The 19,565-nt window shown below is 44.1% G+C and overlaps 1 protein-coding gene across 14 annotated transcripts in view; it reads right to left on the reverse strand.

The window, feature by feature from the left end:
• FYN (FYN proto-oncogene, Src family tyrosine kinase) overlaps window positions 1–19,565 on the reverse strand; it is a 214,454-nt gene that overhangs the window by 23,531 nt on the left and 171,358 nt on the right. For 12 of the 14 annotated variants that reach the window (XM_042987006.1, XM_042987010.1, XM_042987005.1 and 9 more), the window contains 6 exons: window positions 18,080–18,183; window positions 16,946–17,095; window positions 14,193–14,357; window positions 10,962–11,141; window positions 8,686–8,762; window positions 8,439–8,592 (listed from right to left, as the gene is read on the reverse strand). In XM_042987006.1, coding sequence (XP_042842940.1) covers window positions 8,439–8,592; window positions 8,686–8,762; window positions 10,962–11,141; window positions 14,193–14,357; window positions 16,946–17,095; window positions 18,080–18,183 — 830 coding nt within the window. Of the gene's footprint in view, window positions 1–8,438; window positions 8,593–8,685; window positions 8,763–10,961; window positions 11,142–13,616; window positions 13,773–14,192; window positions 14,358–16,945; window positions 17,096–18,079; window positions 18,184–19,565 lie in introns of all 14 variants that reach the window. The other 2 variants (XM_042987015.1, XM_042987016.1) reach the window with 2 other exon arrangements.

Genomic DNA, 19,565 nt, shown 5'->3' on the forward strand with positions numbered 1-19,565 from the left:
CAGAAATGTACCAAACTAGGCAGAACCGGCTCGGTGCAGGCAGCAGGGGTGGGGGTGGGGGGCTCGGCGGGGAGGGCTGGCTCTGACCCGGCTGAGGGCCGGACGTTCTGCCCGGAGGTGCCCCAGGCTCTCCCCAGACAGCCCCTCGGGACAGCCCGTAAACTCCGGGGGCGGAGGGCGGGAGGGTCAGTCCAAACAAACAAGTTTCCTGCACAGTCCTTAAAACAATGGCTGCTTTGGAAAGGGTTTGCTTTTCGTCAAAGGATGGTTTGCTCCTCTCGTCTGGGAAGAATTAGATTAAATTCAGTGATTAAAAGGGTTCCCCGCCCACCTCCCCTTCCCTGACATTTGCAGTTCAGGTCACGGCACACTGTGTGGGAATTGCAATGCTGTTGTTGACGGAGAACAAGAAACGCATGTGCCGACGGGGGCAGAGGGAGGGCATCTCACGGCGAGATCAGCCTTGATGTGCCACTGGATTACAGAGGCCTCAGATGAGGCTGATTAATAATTCTGCAGGAGCCCTTGAGCTGGAAAGCTGGTGTTCTGAGTCTGATAATCCCCAGTCATTGTGATACAAAGGAAGGACAGAAATTGAATTCACAGTTCTGAATTGTGAAATTCAAAATTTGAAAGAAACAGGGATCTGCTTCTTCCTGACTGTGTTTGTCAACCTAGCTGCCTCCTTGTTTGTGTTAAATGGCTACTGTGCTTTTTGAATCCAAAATCTGATTATATTTAATTAGTACAGGCATCTGGGATTTCTAATACACAAAGAGTTATTAAAGTAACAAATCTTTCTAAAATATGTTCACCATGAAAGAATGTGTTAATTTATGCAGTAACAATTTTTTAACATGAAATAATTAACATGAAAACTGCAACAATTATGAATTCTTTGCAGTCTAATTTATATGTGAATTTTCCTCCAGATAATAATCTATTCAACTTAAACCCGCAATACTGGGAGCATTTGAACAGACGCATTTTTCTTCTTCTATTTAATACACAAACCTAAACTCACAGCATGTCTTACACAAAGTCACGAAAGCCCCCGTTTCTACATACATCCCAAAGATCCAAAGATTAAATTGCCTTCACATTAGCTTCCTCAACAATGATCCTGTCATTAACTTACACCTTAAAAAAAACACCACCACAAAAAACCAAGACACGGAGCAATTCTATATTCCTGTCTTTGTGATGATTCAAATCAGGAGAGGAGAGGGCTAAATAGGCAGGCGACCTGGCTGGGAGCGGTTAGGGAAAGATCAAGTGGGTGTGTGCGCTGCATGTTGTGCTGCATGTGGTATGTGTGCCTGAGTGAGGCGTGGGTATGAGGAGGATGGAGGGAGGGAGGGGCAGACACACACACACACAGCTACTATCAACCCACTGGATCAACAGTAGTGATATTACTATCACTACTAGTAACTACAACTATACAACTATCAGCTTAGCATTTTGCTTTGTGCTAAGTGCTTTTTATGTATTAAGCCATACAATTCTGTGATGTAGATAACTATTATTATCCCTGTTTTCAGAGGAGGGAATGAAGGCTCAGAGAGGTTAGGTAACTTGTCAAGGTTTACAGTTAATTAGCAGCAATGCTAGGATTCACACCAAGATCATTTGATTTCATGGGCTATGTGTGTTTTGTTTTGTTAATTTTAGACAGTGCAAGCTGGGGAGGAGCAGACAGAGAGGGAGGTTGGGAGGGAGTGAGGGAGAGAATGAGAGAGAGAGAGAGAGAGAGAGAGAGAGAGAATATCTTAAGCAGGCTTCACACTCAGCGCAGAACCCCACACTGGGCTCCATCCCAGGACCTTGGGATCATGACCTGAGCCCAAATCGAGAGTTGGATGTTCAACCAACTGAGCCACCCAGGTGCCCCAACATTCGTTGTGCTCTTAACAACCCAGTTCCTCCTATCTTTGGGAGGGCGTGTGTGTGTGTGTGTGTGTGTGTGTGTGTGTGTGTGTGTAGAAGGAAATCGGTCTGGCTATCCAGAAAGACATAAAGCTAAGTGCTTCCAGGAGCAGCAGGAAGGAGTGAATAATAACAACAGCTTCTTCTCTATTCTTCTCTAATTCTCATGACCTCCTGAAAGGTGACCAATACCAACCCGACTTCAGGATGTGAAAGCTGAGCCTCACTGAGGCTAGAGCTTATGCAAAAATCCATGAGCAGGAAATGGCAGAGCCCGGATCTGAACACAGACCATCTAGCTCAAAGTTCTGGTGCTTCCCATTACCCCAAAGACAATCTGTGCAGGAAGTGCTAATGTAGCAAACCATCCTCTCCGGAGTGTCCTGCTGTCACCACAGGATCTGATTTCCAGAGAGCCGTGCCCGGCTCTCAGAGAGCAGGAGAGCATGTGAAGAGTATGGAGTGGTGACAGTGATTTGGGCTATTTTCACTCTTGTACACGAGTATCTATTAAATACCTACTATTGCTCTGTGCTGTTCTTCGGGCCAAATCACCTCTACAAGGAAGCAGCAACACTGGGGTCCATAGGTACTTGGGAGAATTGCCACAACAGTGCTTGTCCACGTATGTGTGTGAACGTGCAAATGCAAACACAACCATCCGAGACACTGCAGAGAACGCCCATCAGATACTCAGGTTTGACAAGATTAAAAACAACAGAGGCAGCATGGAGGCAGGGACAGTTCTCAGCAGAGAAGGCAAATAGGAGAAAAAGGAAAGTCGGTGGGGGCCCTTGGGGCATGTAGGTGGTGCTAAGTGCTGACTGCCTAGATAGACCTGGCTATAAAATAAGGAACTAATTTTTTTTTCTCTTAGAAGATAGATTCTTCTTTATTGATTACTAGCAGTCTTTTTCCTAAAAAAAATTTTTAGGCAAGAAAAAAAAAGATACTTTTCAAGGAAAATATACACCAAACATGAAAAGTTTGGGTCATAAGAATGGTTTTTATATTCCACAACCCGCAAAGAGCTTTTATAGACAGCCCATTTAATCCTCACAGTAATTATGTGAGGTAATTATTTTCATTATCACCATTTCACAGATGCTAAAACTGAGGCTCAGAAAGGTTAAATGATTTGTCTGGGAACACCAAACTTGTAAGTGACAGAGCTCATTCAGATCCAGGCCTCATAACTTCCTCATAACTTTTTTTTTAATTTAATTTTTTTAATGTTTATTTATTTTTTAGAGAGAGAGAGAGACAGACAGACAGACAGATAGAATCCGAGGCAGGCTCTAGGCTCTGAGCTGGCAGCACAGAGCCCAACACAGGGCTCGAACTCTTGAATGGCAAGATCATGACCTGAGCCGAAGTCGGACGCTTAACCGACTGAGCCACCCAGGCACCCCGAGGCCTCCTAACTTCTAACCCAGGTTCTTCAGTCTTACCAGGCTCCCTCAGTAGCCCAGAGGGAAGTATACCACCAGCAAATAACACAGTAACCATGCGTTGTACCTTTAAAGATACGCCCACAAAATACGCTGGGCGGTATTTATAAATGCTAACCACAGGCTTGCCTTAAGGGTAACAGTTCTAGTCCTGGGATATATCCAAGAGACAGGAGGACATATGCCCACTAACCACAGCAGAGTTCATAATGGTACCAAATGAGAAATACCAGTAGAACAGATAAACTGATATATTTGTTTAACAGAATGATGGGAAAGAAGCCAGACACAAAAGGGTAATACTGTATGATTCGCTTATATGAAGTTCAATTATAAGCAGAACGAATGGATGGTGACAGAAGTACAAACAGTGGCTACCTCTGCAGGTGACTACTGGCTGGATGGGGGATGAGGTGGTCTTTAGGTGCTGGCAGCATTCTGTACCTTCATCTGTGGGTGGTTTCAGGGGCATATACATATGTAAAAATTTACTAAGTTGTGCCCTTCAGATCTCTTCATTTTAGTGTTATGTATATTACGGCTCAGTAACAAATAAGTGTCCCCCCCAAACAAGTCATGCTTACACACAAGCCAAGTCTATCTGAACTTGATAGGTTTAAGTCAACACTAGTCAGCACTGAGCTTCCTGAAAGCTTATGAAGAAAGCAGTCTATCAAGAATTCTCCCACCGCTTCCTGTTTGTGTGAGCTTTGAAGGAACTGATGGTTGCAGGGGCTGTGGGTCTTGGAAAGCAAGGCTTGGTGACAGACGTCCATGCTGGTGGTTCTTGGAGGCGAGGTGTGGATGTGTGAGGACAACATCCAGACAGTGGACCCTTAGGGTGCAGTGTCTGTGGCACAGGCAGGGCTGGGGATGGCTCTGCAGCAGTGCTGGGGTAGGGAGGTGGCTGAGATAGGACCTCAGGTGAGGGTGCAGGTGGGGGTGAGCTGACAGGAGGGAACGGGGGCATGTGCCTGGAGGTGAGGACCCATGGCAGTGGTACTGGGTGAGGGCTTGCACACTGAGCTTGGATGCGCCAACCACAACCTCCTCAAGCTCAACAAATCCGAAACCAAACTCACCCTCTTTTCTCTGGAAATGAGTTCTTCTTCTAACTCGCTCATTTCTGTTGCTGGCAATTCTGTTCTCGTGATACTTGCATCTAACTACATGGGAATTCTCTTTGCCTCCCCTCTCCCTTATCAGAACAGCGTCTGAGCCTTTCCGTTATGTCTGCAGTCCATTCTTGCGTGTATTTTTATTCCCCAAGGACTTAGTCTTGTACAGGACACAATAACAGCAGTATTTATATATCACTTGCCATGTGCAGGGCACCGTGCTAACCACGTCACATGTCTTGTTGTTAGGTATCTTGGCAAAAATTAAAGCACAAAGCAGGTAAAATGTATTTCCACTTTAAGCAAACTGAGGTGTGGGAAAGTTAAATAACTTGGCCAAGGCCCCGAGGCTGGCAGGCCATGGTTCTATGTGGCTTCAGCGCCGCTCGTGTGTGTCCCTTTGCACGCTTGCAGACCGCCCCAGTACAGTCTCAGGCTTCCTTAGGTCAGAAGCTCCTAGCAAAGTCCCTTTCCCAGACAAGGCATTCAAATAATTAATGCTGGCATTACTTGGAGACCCTGATTGGATACAATTTAGCAATGAGTTTATGACTAAAGAAGATGTGCTGGGATTGAGGGAGGCGTACAGGCAAGAGAATGAGCGATAGCAAATAATTTCTAGCTGCCTCTAGAATGCTGTTGACAGGGGACCACCCTCACAGGCTCTGACCCTGGTCTTGACCTTCTCCCTGACAGGGGCTTCTGCTTACAGTCCAGTGGGGTAGCGGGTGGTAGGAGGAAAGGAACACAGGCAGGGCTGTTTAACACATGTCTGAATTTCAACTCTACTTGTGCCCTGGGAAATGTCACCGCATCTACCCCGGGCAGGGAGGGATGGTATCAGACATTTGTGTGCCCGTAGATGGGAAACCCACAATGGTGTTGGAAAACAACTGTCACTCACAGTCCCAAAATACCTGTGTTGGGCACTTGCTTCTGAACGCGGCCCACACTTCCATAATCAAGCTTTAGCCTGACCGTGGCCTCTGGGTATCATAAAACCCGACTTGTAAATATTATCAGGCACATGGCCCAGCTGTCTGGAGGAGCTGATTAATCCCCAGCAGAAACTTTAGCACGCAGCACGCATGCCATCTGTAGAGCACAATAGCAGATACATACCAGGCCTTTCTGTCTCGTTAAGAGGCCGGGGCAGGGCAGACCCGCGGGAGGAATTTTATAAACAGCTGGGCTGTCCCAGAACTGGAAAATGAAGCTCTTTCAAACTCCCTCACACATGCACATTAGAAAGTGCCCCTTAAAAACTTTCCCATAAAGAGAAAAAGGGGCGTATGACTAACCTCAATTTTTATTTTTCGTTTTTAAATCACTGTCTTGGTAAGAGGCCCTTGGTGTAGCTTAAGAGGGATGCAATGGTGCCGGCCACACCTGGATTCAAATCCTGCCTCTGCCCTTGTACTAGCTGTGTGACTTTGTACAAGTTACTTAACCCCTCGGAGTCTATCATTTCCTTCCCCGCTCCTCACATTTACCCTCTCAGGCCTGGCTCTCGGTAGGTAAGCGCCCCAGCTCCTTCCTTTCCTTCTGCTGCAGGACAGCATTCTTGTGTCCTCCTTGTAAATCCTGGAGCTCCCAACCTTTGTGTCTTTCTCCAAGTTCAGTTCTCCACTTCATTTACTTCTCCTTACTCATCTCTTTCCAGTGTTTGTCATGGATAGGTAAATATTTGTGAAAGGGAAGAGAGAAACAAAAAGAATTTTTAAGAGGGAAGGGTGGGACTACTTGGAAGTTAAGCAGAGGAAACACGGTACAAAGGGTATGAAGCTGATCTGAAAGGCGTCAGGACAGCAGCTGGGAAACTGATGGTGGGGGGTGAGGAAGCCACCAGAAGTGGACAGACAGCTGAGTGGGGAGGAGGGTGGGACTTGATGCCCAGGACTGAGGGTGGCCACCCGTGGCCCTGCTCCATGGTGGAAGCATGCGGCCAGGGAAACCAGTGAGGGGCTCTCGCACGCCTTCCCCTATGGCGCCAGTCACCCGGGGCCACAGCCAGAGGACCGGACCCCACTCCATGAACTAAACATTCAGCCTTGTCAACAGCACCTCCATGAACATCTTCAGTTTCTGCCCTGCAGCCTTCTCGTTTGTGGATGGTTCAAGGGGCGGATTTGTAACCACAAATTCCGTGGAGTCCAGAGTCCGGGAGAAGGGGAGAATCAAATCCGGGACTACCCCAGCCGGCACCAGGACTCTACTCACGCAGGCAAGGACGCTTACGTGATGGATTGCCAAGACCAGCTCCAATCTCACCCCTTCCTAAATCAAATATTCACGTCCCCAAGCCTTCACCTGCTCCCCCTCCTTCTGGGTCTGTGAATTGGGATCTGAAGGGTTTGCCTCAGGGTGAAATCTCTCCTTTAGGGCCAGGTCTCAGACCCCAGTGGCACTGCAGACCCTCTCAGCTCACGCGGACTCAAAATCATGTCCGCATTTCTCTCTGGACTGCCAGTGCCAATCACAGCTGCCCGTGTGCCTCTGATTAGGGACGTGGCCCGCCGTCTGGCCCCACAGGAGTGTGTGCGTGCGTGTGCGTGTGCGTAATGTGTGGGCATGCTCGCTGTGTGGGCGTTTGGCTCCAGGACAGGAACTGCCATGTGTTGGGGAAATTCAAATAGCCGAGCTGTCTGACCAACATGGAATTGGGCACTTGGACAGTATCTGCACCAGCCAGGGTCTCAGTTTAACTGTTTTCCTCGTCACTTGAGAATGATAAAAGGAGGGAAGAATTGGCATGAAATGACAGAATTTAGAAAGAAAGGACAGGAATTCCAAGGTGGCTATTACAAAATCCAGTAGAAAGCACTGCCCTGTAATATATTCCAGTCACCGCTCAGCCCTGCTCAGAATGCCTAGGCTTGGTTAAAAACAACAGTCATGGAGGCTACCCATTTCCTTCAGACGTGAACATTATATTCTACATGAGGAGCCTACATTCGACTGCAAACGGCACACTCAGTTTCATACATTTACCTGTTGACTGCTGTGTGCAGATCCAGGAAGATAAAAAATAACCCTGGGAATTCCCTCCCTGGCATCTGGTGCTCTAAAAAGCATCCAAAAAGCTCCCCACTGGAGTGGTTGCTCGTTTGGGATGTATTTAATCTAGAGTCTAATTTCTACAAATCTGTGGAGGAGGGAGAATGGAGGGAGATGATTTAGAGGAGGTGGGGCTGCTTAGGAGATGCCGCTATTTTCTGTCCTCTTTCTAGATGATCCCCCTTCTGCTCTTTTCTCTGCTCTGGACACAGCTGGACCCATCAGTGGGCTCCCCTGACCTCTGGCTTCTTGCCGGGTTTGGCAGGATCTCTGGAGGAGGAGGTAAGGTATGAAGCCCCTGATCCGTGCCTGGCCTCTGTCTGCCAAAGGTGACCTCTGGTTCTTAGCCCTGGTGCCTGCCTATTCCCTTCCCCACTGCCCTTCTCGCCTCGGGTCAGGTCCGTGGCTGTTGCTACCTCTGGGATATCACCTCCTGCCTTGTTGGCTTTCCTAACTCTGCCCATGCCTTTATAAAGAACTCCTTTATTCAAGTCTCCAATGAGCGTGCTTTCTTCATTCTGCTGAAACTCTGATGGAATGATGAGCTATTATTTGACTTCTCTTTTGGCCTTCCACAGCCCTCTTTCTCCAAAGGCAAAGCGTCCCAGGCCTGGACACTGTGATGAGGGTAGCATGAGTCAGGAAGACCACATTAGAGGACATTCATTCACCAAAAAGCAACATTTGTCCATCTACTGGACCCACCACAGTCTCCCATCTGCAAAGCTGTCAGATTCCTGCCAGGTTAAGAAGCAAGCACTTGGCCAAAGAAGGCCATTTCAAGTATTTTCTGGAGGAAAGGAAGGGAAGGGGAGAGGAAAGGTCCTGAAGAAGCTCCTGTTCTCGAGGCTGAGGTCACAAGCCCTCCTATTTAAGTGCCCACCTTGTCGTGCTGTGTACTCATTGTCTTCGATCAATCTGGCTAGTCCAAAGTCAGCAATCTTGCATATGAGTCCGTTCCCCACTAGGATGTTTGCTGACCGCAGATCCCTGTGGATATAATTCATGCGCTCGATGTAAGCCATTCCTGCAGCAACCTGTGGAAACCGATGAACAGGACACGTTACCCCACGACTCGTACTGACGTGGCAGTAAACCTGAGGCAGGAACCAAGGGACCATGCGGCCTACCTGTGCGGCCATATCCACAAGATTTGGTAATTTCAGAGCTCTTCCTTCCCCATCTTTTAAGAAATCAAGTAAACTTCCTATGAACAAAAGAGAAAACCATTTCAATTTACTTCGAAAGATAAAAATGCCTGACAAAGGGTTGGGTTTGGTTTTCTTATTAGAAATAATGAGGTGATTGAATGAATGCCATCAATGAAGAAAAGATTTATTAAAAAAAAAAAGAGGCTAGAAAAAATTCTGTTCATTGAAAGGCAGCAGTTTTATCTTTCACAAACAAACAATAGTGACTCCATTTCTAAGGACAACAAAAATCTGACAAACCTACAAGAAATGGGATGCAATTCTCTTTATGTCATAAAGAAGGACATATGAGGAGCTGACCACTTTAGCCTCATCTCCCATCAGCCCTGAATGAAGGAGTGACATAGGGAAAATGCCACCCAGGCCAAGTGGCTCCCAAAGTGTGGTCCTGGGACCAGCAGGAAGAGCTTCCCTTAGGGAATTTGTTAGAAATGCAAGCTCTCAGGCCCCACCCTAGAACCAGAATCAGAGACTCTGGAGGCGGGCCCAGAATGCTGTATTTTAAGAATACCCCTTGGGAATGCAACCTGGTGCAGCCACTCTGGAAAACAGTATGGAGGTTCCTCAAAAAACTAAAAATAGAACTACCCTACGACCCAGCAATTGCACTACTAGGCATCTATCCAAGGGATACAGGTGTGCTGTTTCGAGGGGACACATGCAACCCCATGTTTACAGCAGCGCTATCAACAATAGCCAAAGTATGCAAAGAGCCCAAATGTCCATCAACTGATGAATGGTAAAGAAGATGTGGTTTACATAAACAATGGAATACTACTTGGCAATAAGAAAGAATGAAATCCTGCCATTTGCAACTATGGGGCTGGAACTGGAGGGTATTATGCTAAGTGAAATTAGTCAGAGAAAGACAATCATATGATTTCACTCATATGAGGACTTTAAGAGACAAAACAGATGAACATAAGGGAAACAAAAATAATATAAAAACAAGGAGGGGACAAAACAGAAGAGACTCATAAATATGGAGAACAAATTGAGCATCACTGGAGGGGTTGTGGGAGGGGGGATGGGCTAAATGGGTAAGGGGCACTAAGGAATCTACTCCTGAAATCATTGTTTCACTGTATGCTACTTTGGATGTAAATTTAAAAAAATAAAACAAGTTGAAATTAAAAAACAAAGACTAAAGCCTATAAAAAGAAAAAAAAAAAAAAGAATACCCCTAAATGATTCTGATACACAGTAAGGTTTGAGAATCATTGGCCTCGCTTATTTACAGATTTTAAATCAAGGAAAGAATATCTGAGGAATACAGGGTGGGGCAGTTAGCTCCCCTTTTTAAATCATGGCCAGCCAGGCCTTGAAGATATCGGAAACAAAACAGCTGAAGCTTCAGAGCCACTGTGATAACAGCCTAGGGAGCTCAGGACCAACACCAGGGCGGAAACAATCATGTGCCGAGGCTGGATGGAGGCTCATGATGGTCATCAGTGACTGTTTCCATGCTTTAATCACAAAGTTATTTACCAAATAACCCTGGATACAAGGGACAAACAATCTGCCAGGGAAAAAAATTTCCAAGTGTATTTAAAAAGAAAGTATATGGACAGGAAAAATTATGCTGGTGCCCCCTGATGTACAACGCATTGCCTTTTAAGGCCGTTTCTTGTTTGGTTTGTCTATTTTTCCAAAACAAAGTGATTCTGGGCCTTATCCTTGGCAATAGTGCTTTGATTAGAAAGAGGCAGAGAAAGAATGAAAATAAAACGGGCTCTTTAAAAGCATGTCTTTCTTCGTCTGATGTTTAAGAAGAGAACTGGGAAAGAAAAGGCGCTGAGAAGATGGAGACTAAGCTGAGCCCAGAGACCAGTGTCCGATACTAACTGTTCAGCCCCGAAAAAGGAAATTTAGCACAAGCCATGGCATTCAAAGTAGCAGCAAATGATCATAGCCCTCCAGATCACCCTGGGTATTAAATATGAATGCTTTAATTATGGAGAGGAGCTGGGACTCCTGACATGTGCAGCGTGCAAAAGGTGTTGCATTTCATAAGGATCTGGGGGGCAAACTCAAGGTCATGGTCTGTTCTAACAATGCTTCATTAACGAGCACATGATTTGTGCTTCCTGACAGGAATGCCGGACTCATGCAGAAAGCAGAACAAAAGCAGGCAGGCACCTCCATCTCCCTCCCCGAAATAACCCCTGTGGGTCAACCGCGGGGTGGGGCCTGACCTTTATTCATGTACTCGGTGACAATGTAGATGGGCTCCTCGGACACCACTGCGTAGAGCTGGACCAACTTGTCATGTTTCAACTTCTTCATGATCTGTGCCTCCTCAAGGAATGACTCGGGGGACATTGTGCCTGGTTTAAGAGTCTTTATGGCTACTTTCGTGTTTCCATTCCAGGTACCTGCACACATCCCACAACATTAAGTCAAACCGAGGATCCTCTTTTGATGGGAAAATAAAAAAGCTTTTAAATCAACAGCTACTTGCATAAGGTTAGATTTTAACTTAGAAAAACTTAATATCCTTTTTTGTTGAATGAAGACAAGCGAATGTAATAAGGACTCTGTCCAATATCTTCAACAGGAAACATGAGTTTACTTATAGCTGTGTTACGGTTTGTTAATTCTTTTAACTTTTTTCTGATTTTGATATATGCCACTTTACTTTTCTAGCTCGCACATGTGATTACAAATTGGTACCAAAGTTTTGGATGCTTCTTTAACAAGGCTGAAAGTTCAAAGGTTAGAACAGGCCTGGCTATCCCACCGCTATCCCTTAGACAGTAGAGCAAGCATGGAAGAAACTAGGATAGTTCCGTTGTATGAAGGGTGCCATTTAAAAAAAGACGGCAACACACCGAGGAAGTCTGGAAGTTACCTTTCGACTTTCTACCATGTGCGGTGGGTGAGCTACTTGACAGAGACCTTGAACAGCTGATATATAAGTGAGATTACAAGTATGCCAATGGGCACTGGCAAGAAGCTCACGGTCTACTTGCCCCAAACTTCAACCAGGTAAGGACAACTCCTCAGGTCAGCCACAAGAGCAACAGCCTCTATCAGACTGAAAAAATCAAACAGCAGCTAAGAGGGAACAGAAATGTTTAGGCTTCACAGGTGGAGAAAGTCAAGTAGATACAGAGACAGGCCTGGTTTATGATCATTTGTTGCCTCATCTGTAGAATATAGGAGTAGAACTGGATTATCTTTTGAATCTCTTTCAGCTGCGAAATTAAAAAAACAAAAATCCAGGTTCTATGTGTATTCTGTTATTAGTCCTACAACTTCAGATTAAAACTCTAAGGGAAACAGAAAAATCTGCTAAGTTAGAGCGTGCTTTTTCTGTTTGGAAAAGAGAGCTGGTTTAAATGAAGATTCATTTTTATATTTAATGTAATTGACTTCAGAATTAAACATTTCTGTAAACTTTTGTTACCCTGTTCAAACCATGGTTCATACGATTACAACATGCAGCCTACAAACATCTAAGTTATGAAAGAACAGTGGCTTAAAAAAGAGTTCATTCAAACCTTATAAAATATCTGACCACTAAATATAAATGGAAAATCTGATAATCTGGAAGTCGTCTTTGCTGTTTGAATGCTATTAGCATCCCAAAATTTTAAATAGAGATTTTCCTCTCTAATAACAACCCAGTTACTCTCACTGGCATTCCATCCTGATCCCGAACTACCACGACATAATGTTTTATGCTCAGTGGGCAACAAATTCTTAATAATGTGGCATAATGATTTAAAGTTGATAATCATAAAATTTGAAAATAAAATTTTGTAGAATGTCCAATTCTTCCTGATTGTATAAATGACTGAATTGAAATCCTTGGCACCCACAACTTCAATTATAAATTGGGCAGATGAGGGAGAGGAAGGCTACATGAAGATATTTTATGATACTTGAGTTAAAGTACGGAGAGAGACACAATAATGTGGACTCGAAAAATGAGAGCGCTTATTATATAGTAGCTTATACATACACAGTACATATAGGTGTATGTTTGAATGTCTATCTCTAACCTTATCACTACACCCATATCTATGTAATATTTATTCTTTGCCAGGCTCTGTTCCAAGTGCTTTCACTGTTCTAAATCTTTTAATGCTGACCACCCCTGCACACCTACAGCTACAACGTAAAAACAGGTACCTATCCATATTGTTTTTAATTGAACCTAAGAAAGAAGGTAGATTCCATAAGCACCAACACTGTCTCACTGACAGATGTCTTTGGGTGGCACCAAACCCATGGATTTTCTCCAAGCAAAGCTGTAAATGACCCAATGGGTGTTATAAAAGCAGTGGGACGGGCCCAGTGCAGTCAGCCTCATCAATGAGTGACATGACAACCGAATTAAGAGAAGTATGTGTGCCTACTGAGCACGAACTGTGTGCAAGGACTCTAAATATATTGTCCTATGTGATTCTCAATCCTATGAAGTAGGTATCATTCCAATTCTACAGACGAGGAAACTGAGGCTCAAGGAGGTTAAATGAGCCCCTTGGATATGGTTAATCAGCTAGTAATGATTCAAACCCTGGCCCACTGAGCATAAAAGCCCATGGTCTTTCCCTATAGTAACCCATCTATAGTATCTTACCTTCCTATGTCTCAGGAAGAGGAAACAACAGACACTTATTGTATTGGTGTTTCTTCTATGTGCATCTGCTTCACCAACCATATGAAGAAGTATAGAAGAGCACAGCAAGGTATCGCCGTATTCTCAAAATCTAGATGGCCTGCGTCTGTCTAGCTTCAGGTTAAGTGTCTTGGTCCCAATGACTGTGTGTGTGTGTTTGTTCAGACTGTCCTTTTAATTGGCCTTGAGAAGTAGCCAAAATGAAATGTGCCCTCTGCCTTACCAAGCCACACTTCAGCGAAACACCCCTGACCCAGCTTCTTCTCCAGAGACAATGAACCACGTGCAACTTCCCAAGCATCTTTAGCCAATCCAGAAGTTTGTGGGGTACAACTTGATGCAATCACAGTTAAGTTAAAACACAAACCATCAGCTTTCTCTACAGGAAAGGGAATTAATAAAGAAAACACAATCCTTATAATCCGTTATCATGCATGCACTAGGGAAGATGGAAGGTGACTTACCCTTTAGGGCAACACTGAGTTCACTGGGCAAACATTTGCAGTTGTAAAGGAAGGGCAAGGCATTTGTGCAAGCTGGAACATTCCTTGCACTGTTTTCTGGCTTAGGAATTGAGATTCATATAACGGCATAATTTGAGCCATCTGCCAATCTTGACCACTATCTCTCTTCTAGAAATTCTGGAATTTTGAAATCAAAATCAAATGTATAATTCTCTACTATGAGTAACTTAAGCCTTCTTCCTGGTCATAAAGTCTTTATTTTCACCTTCCATCTTCGCTGTTTGGGACTTCCCAAACGAGAAAGCTAGTAATAGAATAATTGAGTCTCAGCATACCCATCCATACTTCCCCAAACTGCCCATTTCCCAGTCTCTTGATCAACTGCAGGGATTCTCGAGGGATTTCCCAGACATCTTTGGTTTTGACAGACAGATCGGTAAGCCTTGGCATCCCTTTATGACAGGGAACTACGAGGCGGCAGCAGAGGCCTGCGGCTCTCTCTGATGGAGCGAGGACAGCGGCAGGAGAGGGAGAGAAAAGCACAACACGTGAAACAACACTTACAGTTGCACAAACCCAGCGAGTGCACAGTGTTGCTGAAAACAGTGCTACGTCGGCGGAGAGCTGCACACATCTTGGAAGATTAGACACCACACATTGAAACATGGTCATTGGAGGTAGAACAGAGGACATTTTCAATGCGGACTGCTCCATGCCTCCAGGTATAGCATAGTTTACACATATATACAGGTACAGGTATGACTGCTTTGGTTTCTAATACTCGCTAAGGAAGAAAAACATTTTCAGCAACTTGTGCTCATAACGTGTCTCTGGAACCCTGAAATACCTCCGCTGATTTCAAAAGGTACATCTGGACTACTGAATGTCAGCACGACTGTCCTTAACCCTCTCTAATGTCAAGGGTTTAGGGGCTTTCTTTGGTCTGGATATATTGAAAATTGTAACTTCAGTACAGGATTTTTCTCTTGAATCTTAGACTGTTATAAACTAGTAGGGCTAAAGATTATACCTGGCAGGGGAAAAAAAGAGGTCACATTTCTCTAGTGATTTCTTTGGCATTTTAACTGACTCTATTCTACCAGTCAGATGCTCTCACTTCTTTGATATTTCCCATTAAAAATAAATCTTTTTAACAGTCTCCAATGTATAATTTAGAAATCTGGTTTCAAAGCAGAAAGACAGGAAACCGAAATCTGTACAAATTCAAGGATGTGAAAGAACTGTTTCTTATGAAAAAGACAAAGGAAAAAAGTTATCACTTATAGGTTATTTGGATTTTTTTCTTTTGTTCTCTTTCTTTTCTTTCCTTCCTTCCTTCCTTCCTTCATTTATTTATTTTTTTAAAAGAATATACCTTTTACACTTTAGCAGTGGTAAGGGGGAAACTGCCTAAATGCCAAGTGAAATATCTGTCAGGTAAGAAAAGGTAACAAAGAACAAGGAATCAGGGCAGTGACAAAAGCTGTAGAAAGCCTGGCTTGTGAGGCAGAGCCTCTGCCCCACCACAGCCCCTGAAGGCCCCTCGGATCCAGGAAAACCACATGTAGTGCTCTCTTTTCTCTAGGAACCAGCTCTTAGTTTCTTTTTATTCCTTTTTTTTTTGGTAGACTCAGGTTCTGAGATGTTTAGGCAGGAAATTATTTATGTGTCAATATTGCAAAGGCATTTTATTGTGTGAGAGAGAGGAAGGGGGGAAGAGGAAAAGCCAATATAAAAACAAATCTAACTCGAGATGGATTTTTTTTGAGATTAAAAAACGTCTATTGCTCTTCATATCCCTTCTCTCCTTCCAGCTTTATGATGTTATTAAGGTGCCCTTTCCAACACAATATTTTCAAATGATCCAAACCCTGGGGATCCTGCTGATGTTTGCCTGTAATGAAATATATTTTGGCATTTGAAAAATTCTGACACATGCAGGCATTTTGAGTGCATCACTTAAGCTCAGGGAGAGATTCTGCTCCATTTCTCCCAAATATTTCATTAGAATCACGTAAACTAGAGCTATCCAATGCCCTAATCAACGAGTACGCTAAGTGTTGTTAATTTTCTCACTTTTTCATTAGTGCCTGGGATAAATCAATAGGCATTTCTTATTTCCATTTTCAAAAGACTGCTTTTTTGGGGGGGGGCGCTACAAAATTATACACACACTTTTTTTAAAATGAATGTGCATAGAGCAAGTCATGCACTATTTTGGGGTTTTGTCATTGTCCTGAAGAACACACATATATAGGTCACAGAAAAAACTACTGGGTTTAATGGGATACAGATATATACCTGTATATGTGTATCTATATAAAAATCCACCTGTGTGTGTATGTCATATAGCAGGGTATTCTTGCTAATCTTGGAAAGAAAGAAATCATTTTAACACTTGTGTATAAGACCACAATCTTTACTAGAATGTACCAATTGCACACCTAAACACCTCATAAGTGCATATTTCTAGGAACACACTGACAGTGACAAATGGGTGTTAGGACAGAGGCTGTTCCACTTACTGTTCACAAGTTTAATTTAACACAATGGCCCTAACAGATCTAGGAGGAGCTGTGGGTCACAGAGTCTACATCTAGTTAGGAAACAGCAGTATTGGTGGATCAGTAGAACATGATAGATGGGTTGCAAAATTCTTCTGGTCATGAGAATGAAAAGCATGTGTGGCTATTCCTGTGAGAACTGAGTGAGAACTGGGGGGTCCCCTACACGATCCCCCAACACTCTGTGTGTTTCCGCCCAGACACTGTTCTCTCTCCTGTCATGGTTTCTGATGACAGACTCCAGGGGAACAAGAAAAGATGACAACTTTTACAATTTAACCTACTGCTTTGTATCTGGGGAACAAGAATGTTACAGAATTTTTTGACAAACGTATGGAATAATAACTATGATAGAAAAACATCAACAGATCCTATGCAGCAAAGTCCCACGTTGAGTGGCTAGCAAAGAAAACTGTCACTGCTGCCTTTGTGTATGCTTGTATCTCTCCCCCCACCCCCTACTCAGTGCCTACCCACTCCCTCCAGTATCCCAGTGGTTAGTAGCGAGTTGGCATTAGGGTTACCTGAGTAATGTTGTACAAGCTGCTGAAGTGTTTCAAACTGGGCCCGGGTGGTAATATAGTATCCACCATTGTCAAGTTTGCGAATTTTATAATGTTTGACATGGTCTCCTTTCATATCATCCCAATCTCGGATCGACAGTGAATAGGCACCTGGTAAATATGCAAGGCATTAGCAGCTCCAATCATTCTGAGAGCTCACTCGTTTTTTCGGTCTCATTCACTTGAGTATTCTGATTAATAATCATCAAGAGGACACACACACACACACACACACACACACATATGTGCGTGCGTGCACACAAACACGCTCTCTTCCACTCAGGAACAGAAGAAGAAAACACCTCTTTCCCGCAAATGTCAGAAGATGTTAGCAATAAAGTGATTTTACTCTTGAGAAGGAAAGCTTTCTGGATTTTTTCCTACAATATTCTCTTTAGTACCGTCACCCGCACGTTGCCTAACACGGGATAGACCCAACTCTCCCGAGAGGGGATGAAGAACAACAGCCCCGCAGGCTGGGGGCGCTCTCCTTGTCTTCCTCACCCATGGAGTGTCACAGAGGCAGGGCAGCGTGTGCTACAGAAGTGGAAGGAGTGCTTCCCTACAAGGGAGCCTCCTGTTTCTGATTTGCCACACTTTCTCGGGAGCAGATAACCATGTCTGGTAGATCAAGGTAGAAAGTCCCTTCCCTTGGCCCGGCTCCTCTTGTGGGCTCTAATGAGTGTTTCAATGATGAAAGGGCCAGCAGTTGGAGGAAGAGCAGTGCTCAGTTTTGAAAAAATAAAAGGAATGCAAAAACAACCTGTAGGACTGGCGCCTGGGGAACTAAGAGATTCAGAAAATCGTAATTCTAAAGAACAGCTGAAAATTCTATGATCTTGTGCGCCTGCAGGAGTGAAGCTGCCCAGCTCCCTGTTTCAGGAAGAAGGGCTTTGCTTTTGAGCCTCTGTAGTCCTTCCGGAGCCGTGTGCAGTTCTAGAGCCTGGAGGGAAAAACTGAAACTCGGACTCGCTCACGAGGCAGGGAGGGTATGTGCCATTTAAAAATCCTTGCACATTAGAGATAAGCCTTTCATCCCCTCTGACTAATCCACGGATTTGAATGACAACCAACATCTTCAACTCCTTATCTTACCTTTGGTGGTTTCACTCTCACGGATAAGAAAGGTACCTCTCGGGTTTCCAAAGGACAAAAGCTGTCGCTCAGCATCTTTTCGGCCAAGTTTTCCAAAGTACCACCTTTAAATGAAATCAAGGGAGGGGAACATTTTGTAATGATCATTTACAAAAATGGAATAGCAACCCCCCCTTCCCTCCGATTTCATCCTTAGCCTTCCCCTATATATTTTTTCCTAGCTTCATCTAGCTCCCTTTCAGTCTGTTCCTGATTCTATCCCTCATCCACGTCTACCATTCTTCAAAGAAAAAAAGTCAGATTTGAACGGTGGGTGACTTTCCTTCCCTTCAGAGGTGACAAGAACTGGTCTGTGTTAAAACTGCCACCTGCATTTATGAGAAGAGAAATCTAAGACCTCGTTTTGAAATGGCAACTGCAGGAGACCCTTCCCACACACATCTATGAGACCCCGGATTTCTGAGCATAATTACACCCCCTGGGAAATAACAAAGCACAGCCTTAGTCTATACACAGATCATTAATCAAGCATTAAAAAAAAAAAGCCAGTCACAATGGATACAGAACAAAGATGTAGTATTTTCAGTCACTTTGTACCTACAGCAACTTTGAAAACAATTGTCAAAACCACCCCCAATGTGAGATGGCTGTGGACTGTGGATGTCAGTTTTTAGTCTCTTCCTGTCCAGCAGGGTGAGGACTTAGGTGAGTGAGTGAAAGGATCTGTCTCGCGGGTGGGTGGGGATCTGCACATGTGTGTTTTGGTGCCGCTGCAGGAACAGGTCGCTGTGCACAGTCAACGAGCACGTCCTGAGAAATGACTGGGTGTACCGTGTCCTACTCTCCCTGTAGTGACATTCCAGTGCCATGAGGAAGGCATCGTGAAGTCATATCACAACCTCTGCTATTCACCTTTTACCTTCCCCTGCACTCTCCAGCCCTAACCATGGCTTGGCAGGGAGTTAAATGGGTCAGCACGAGGTGCTGCAAGAATTTGCAAGCATTCATTTGGAATCTGTGCGTAGAAACAATTTTAGAATATTCAACTGTGAAATAATCCAGTTTCTAAAATGAAATTTTAATTCCTTATACTTGAACATAGCTATTATGCGTTCACTGTCAAATTCTTTTGTGAATGAAAGAGCTTCACCGATCGTAAGAAAAGACACACTGCGAGTTAGCTCCTCAGTGACTTTTAAAGGCACCAGACTGTGCGACAGTCCTAACCTAGCACTAGATGGTATGAAGAGAATTACAGCAATTATTTATGAGAAATGACTTTCTGGGTTGGCATCAATCACCCAATTAAAATGCAGTATAAACACGAGCAGTGGTGAAGAGAGAACAGTTAGAACAATGGATTGAACCAAAACAATGGCATTTTAAGATAATGGCAATTAATTGTCTATGTAAAACCATATGCGTTATCTTTTTAAAACGCTAATTTATTCTTTAAAAACAAAGTAGTTTAAAAATTGATCATTAT

The sequence above is a fragment of the Panthera tigris genome, chromosome B2, assembly GCF_018350195.1.
Source record: "Panthera tigris isolate Pti1 chromosome B2, P.tigris_Pti1_mat1.1, whole genome shotgun sequence".
In the NCBI taxonomy this organism is placed as follows: domain Eukaryota; kingdom Metazoa; phylum Chordata; class Mammalia; order Carnivora; family Felidae; genus Panthera; species Panthera tigris.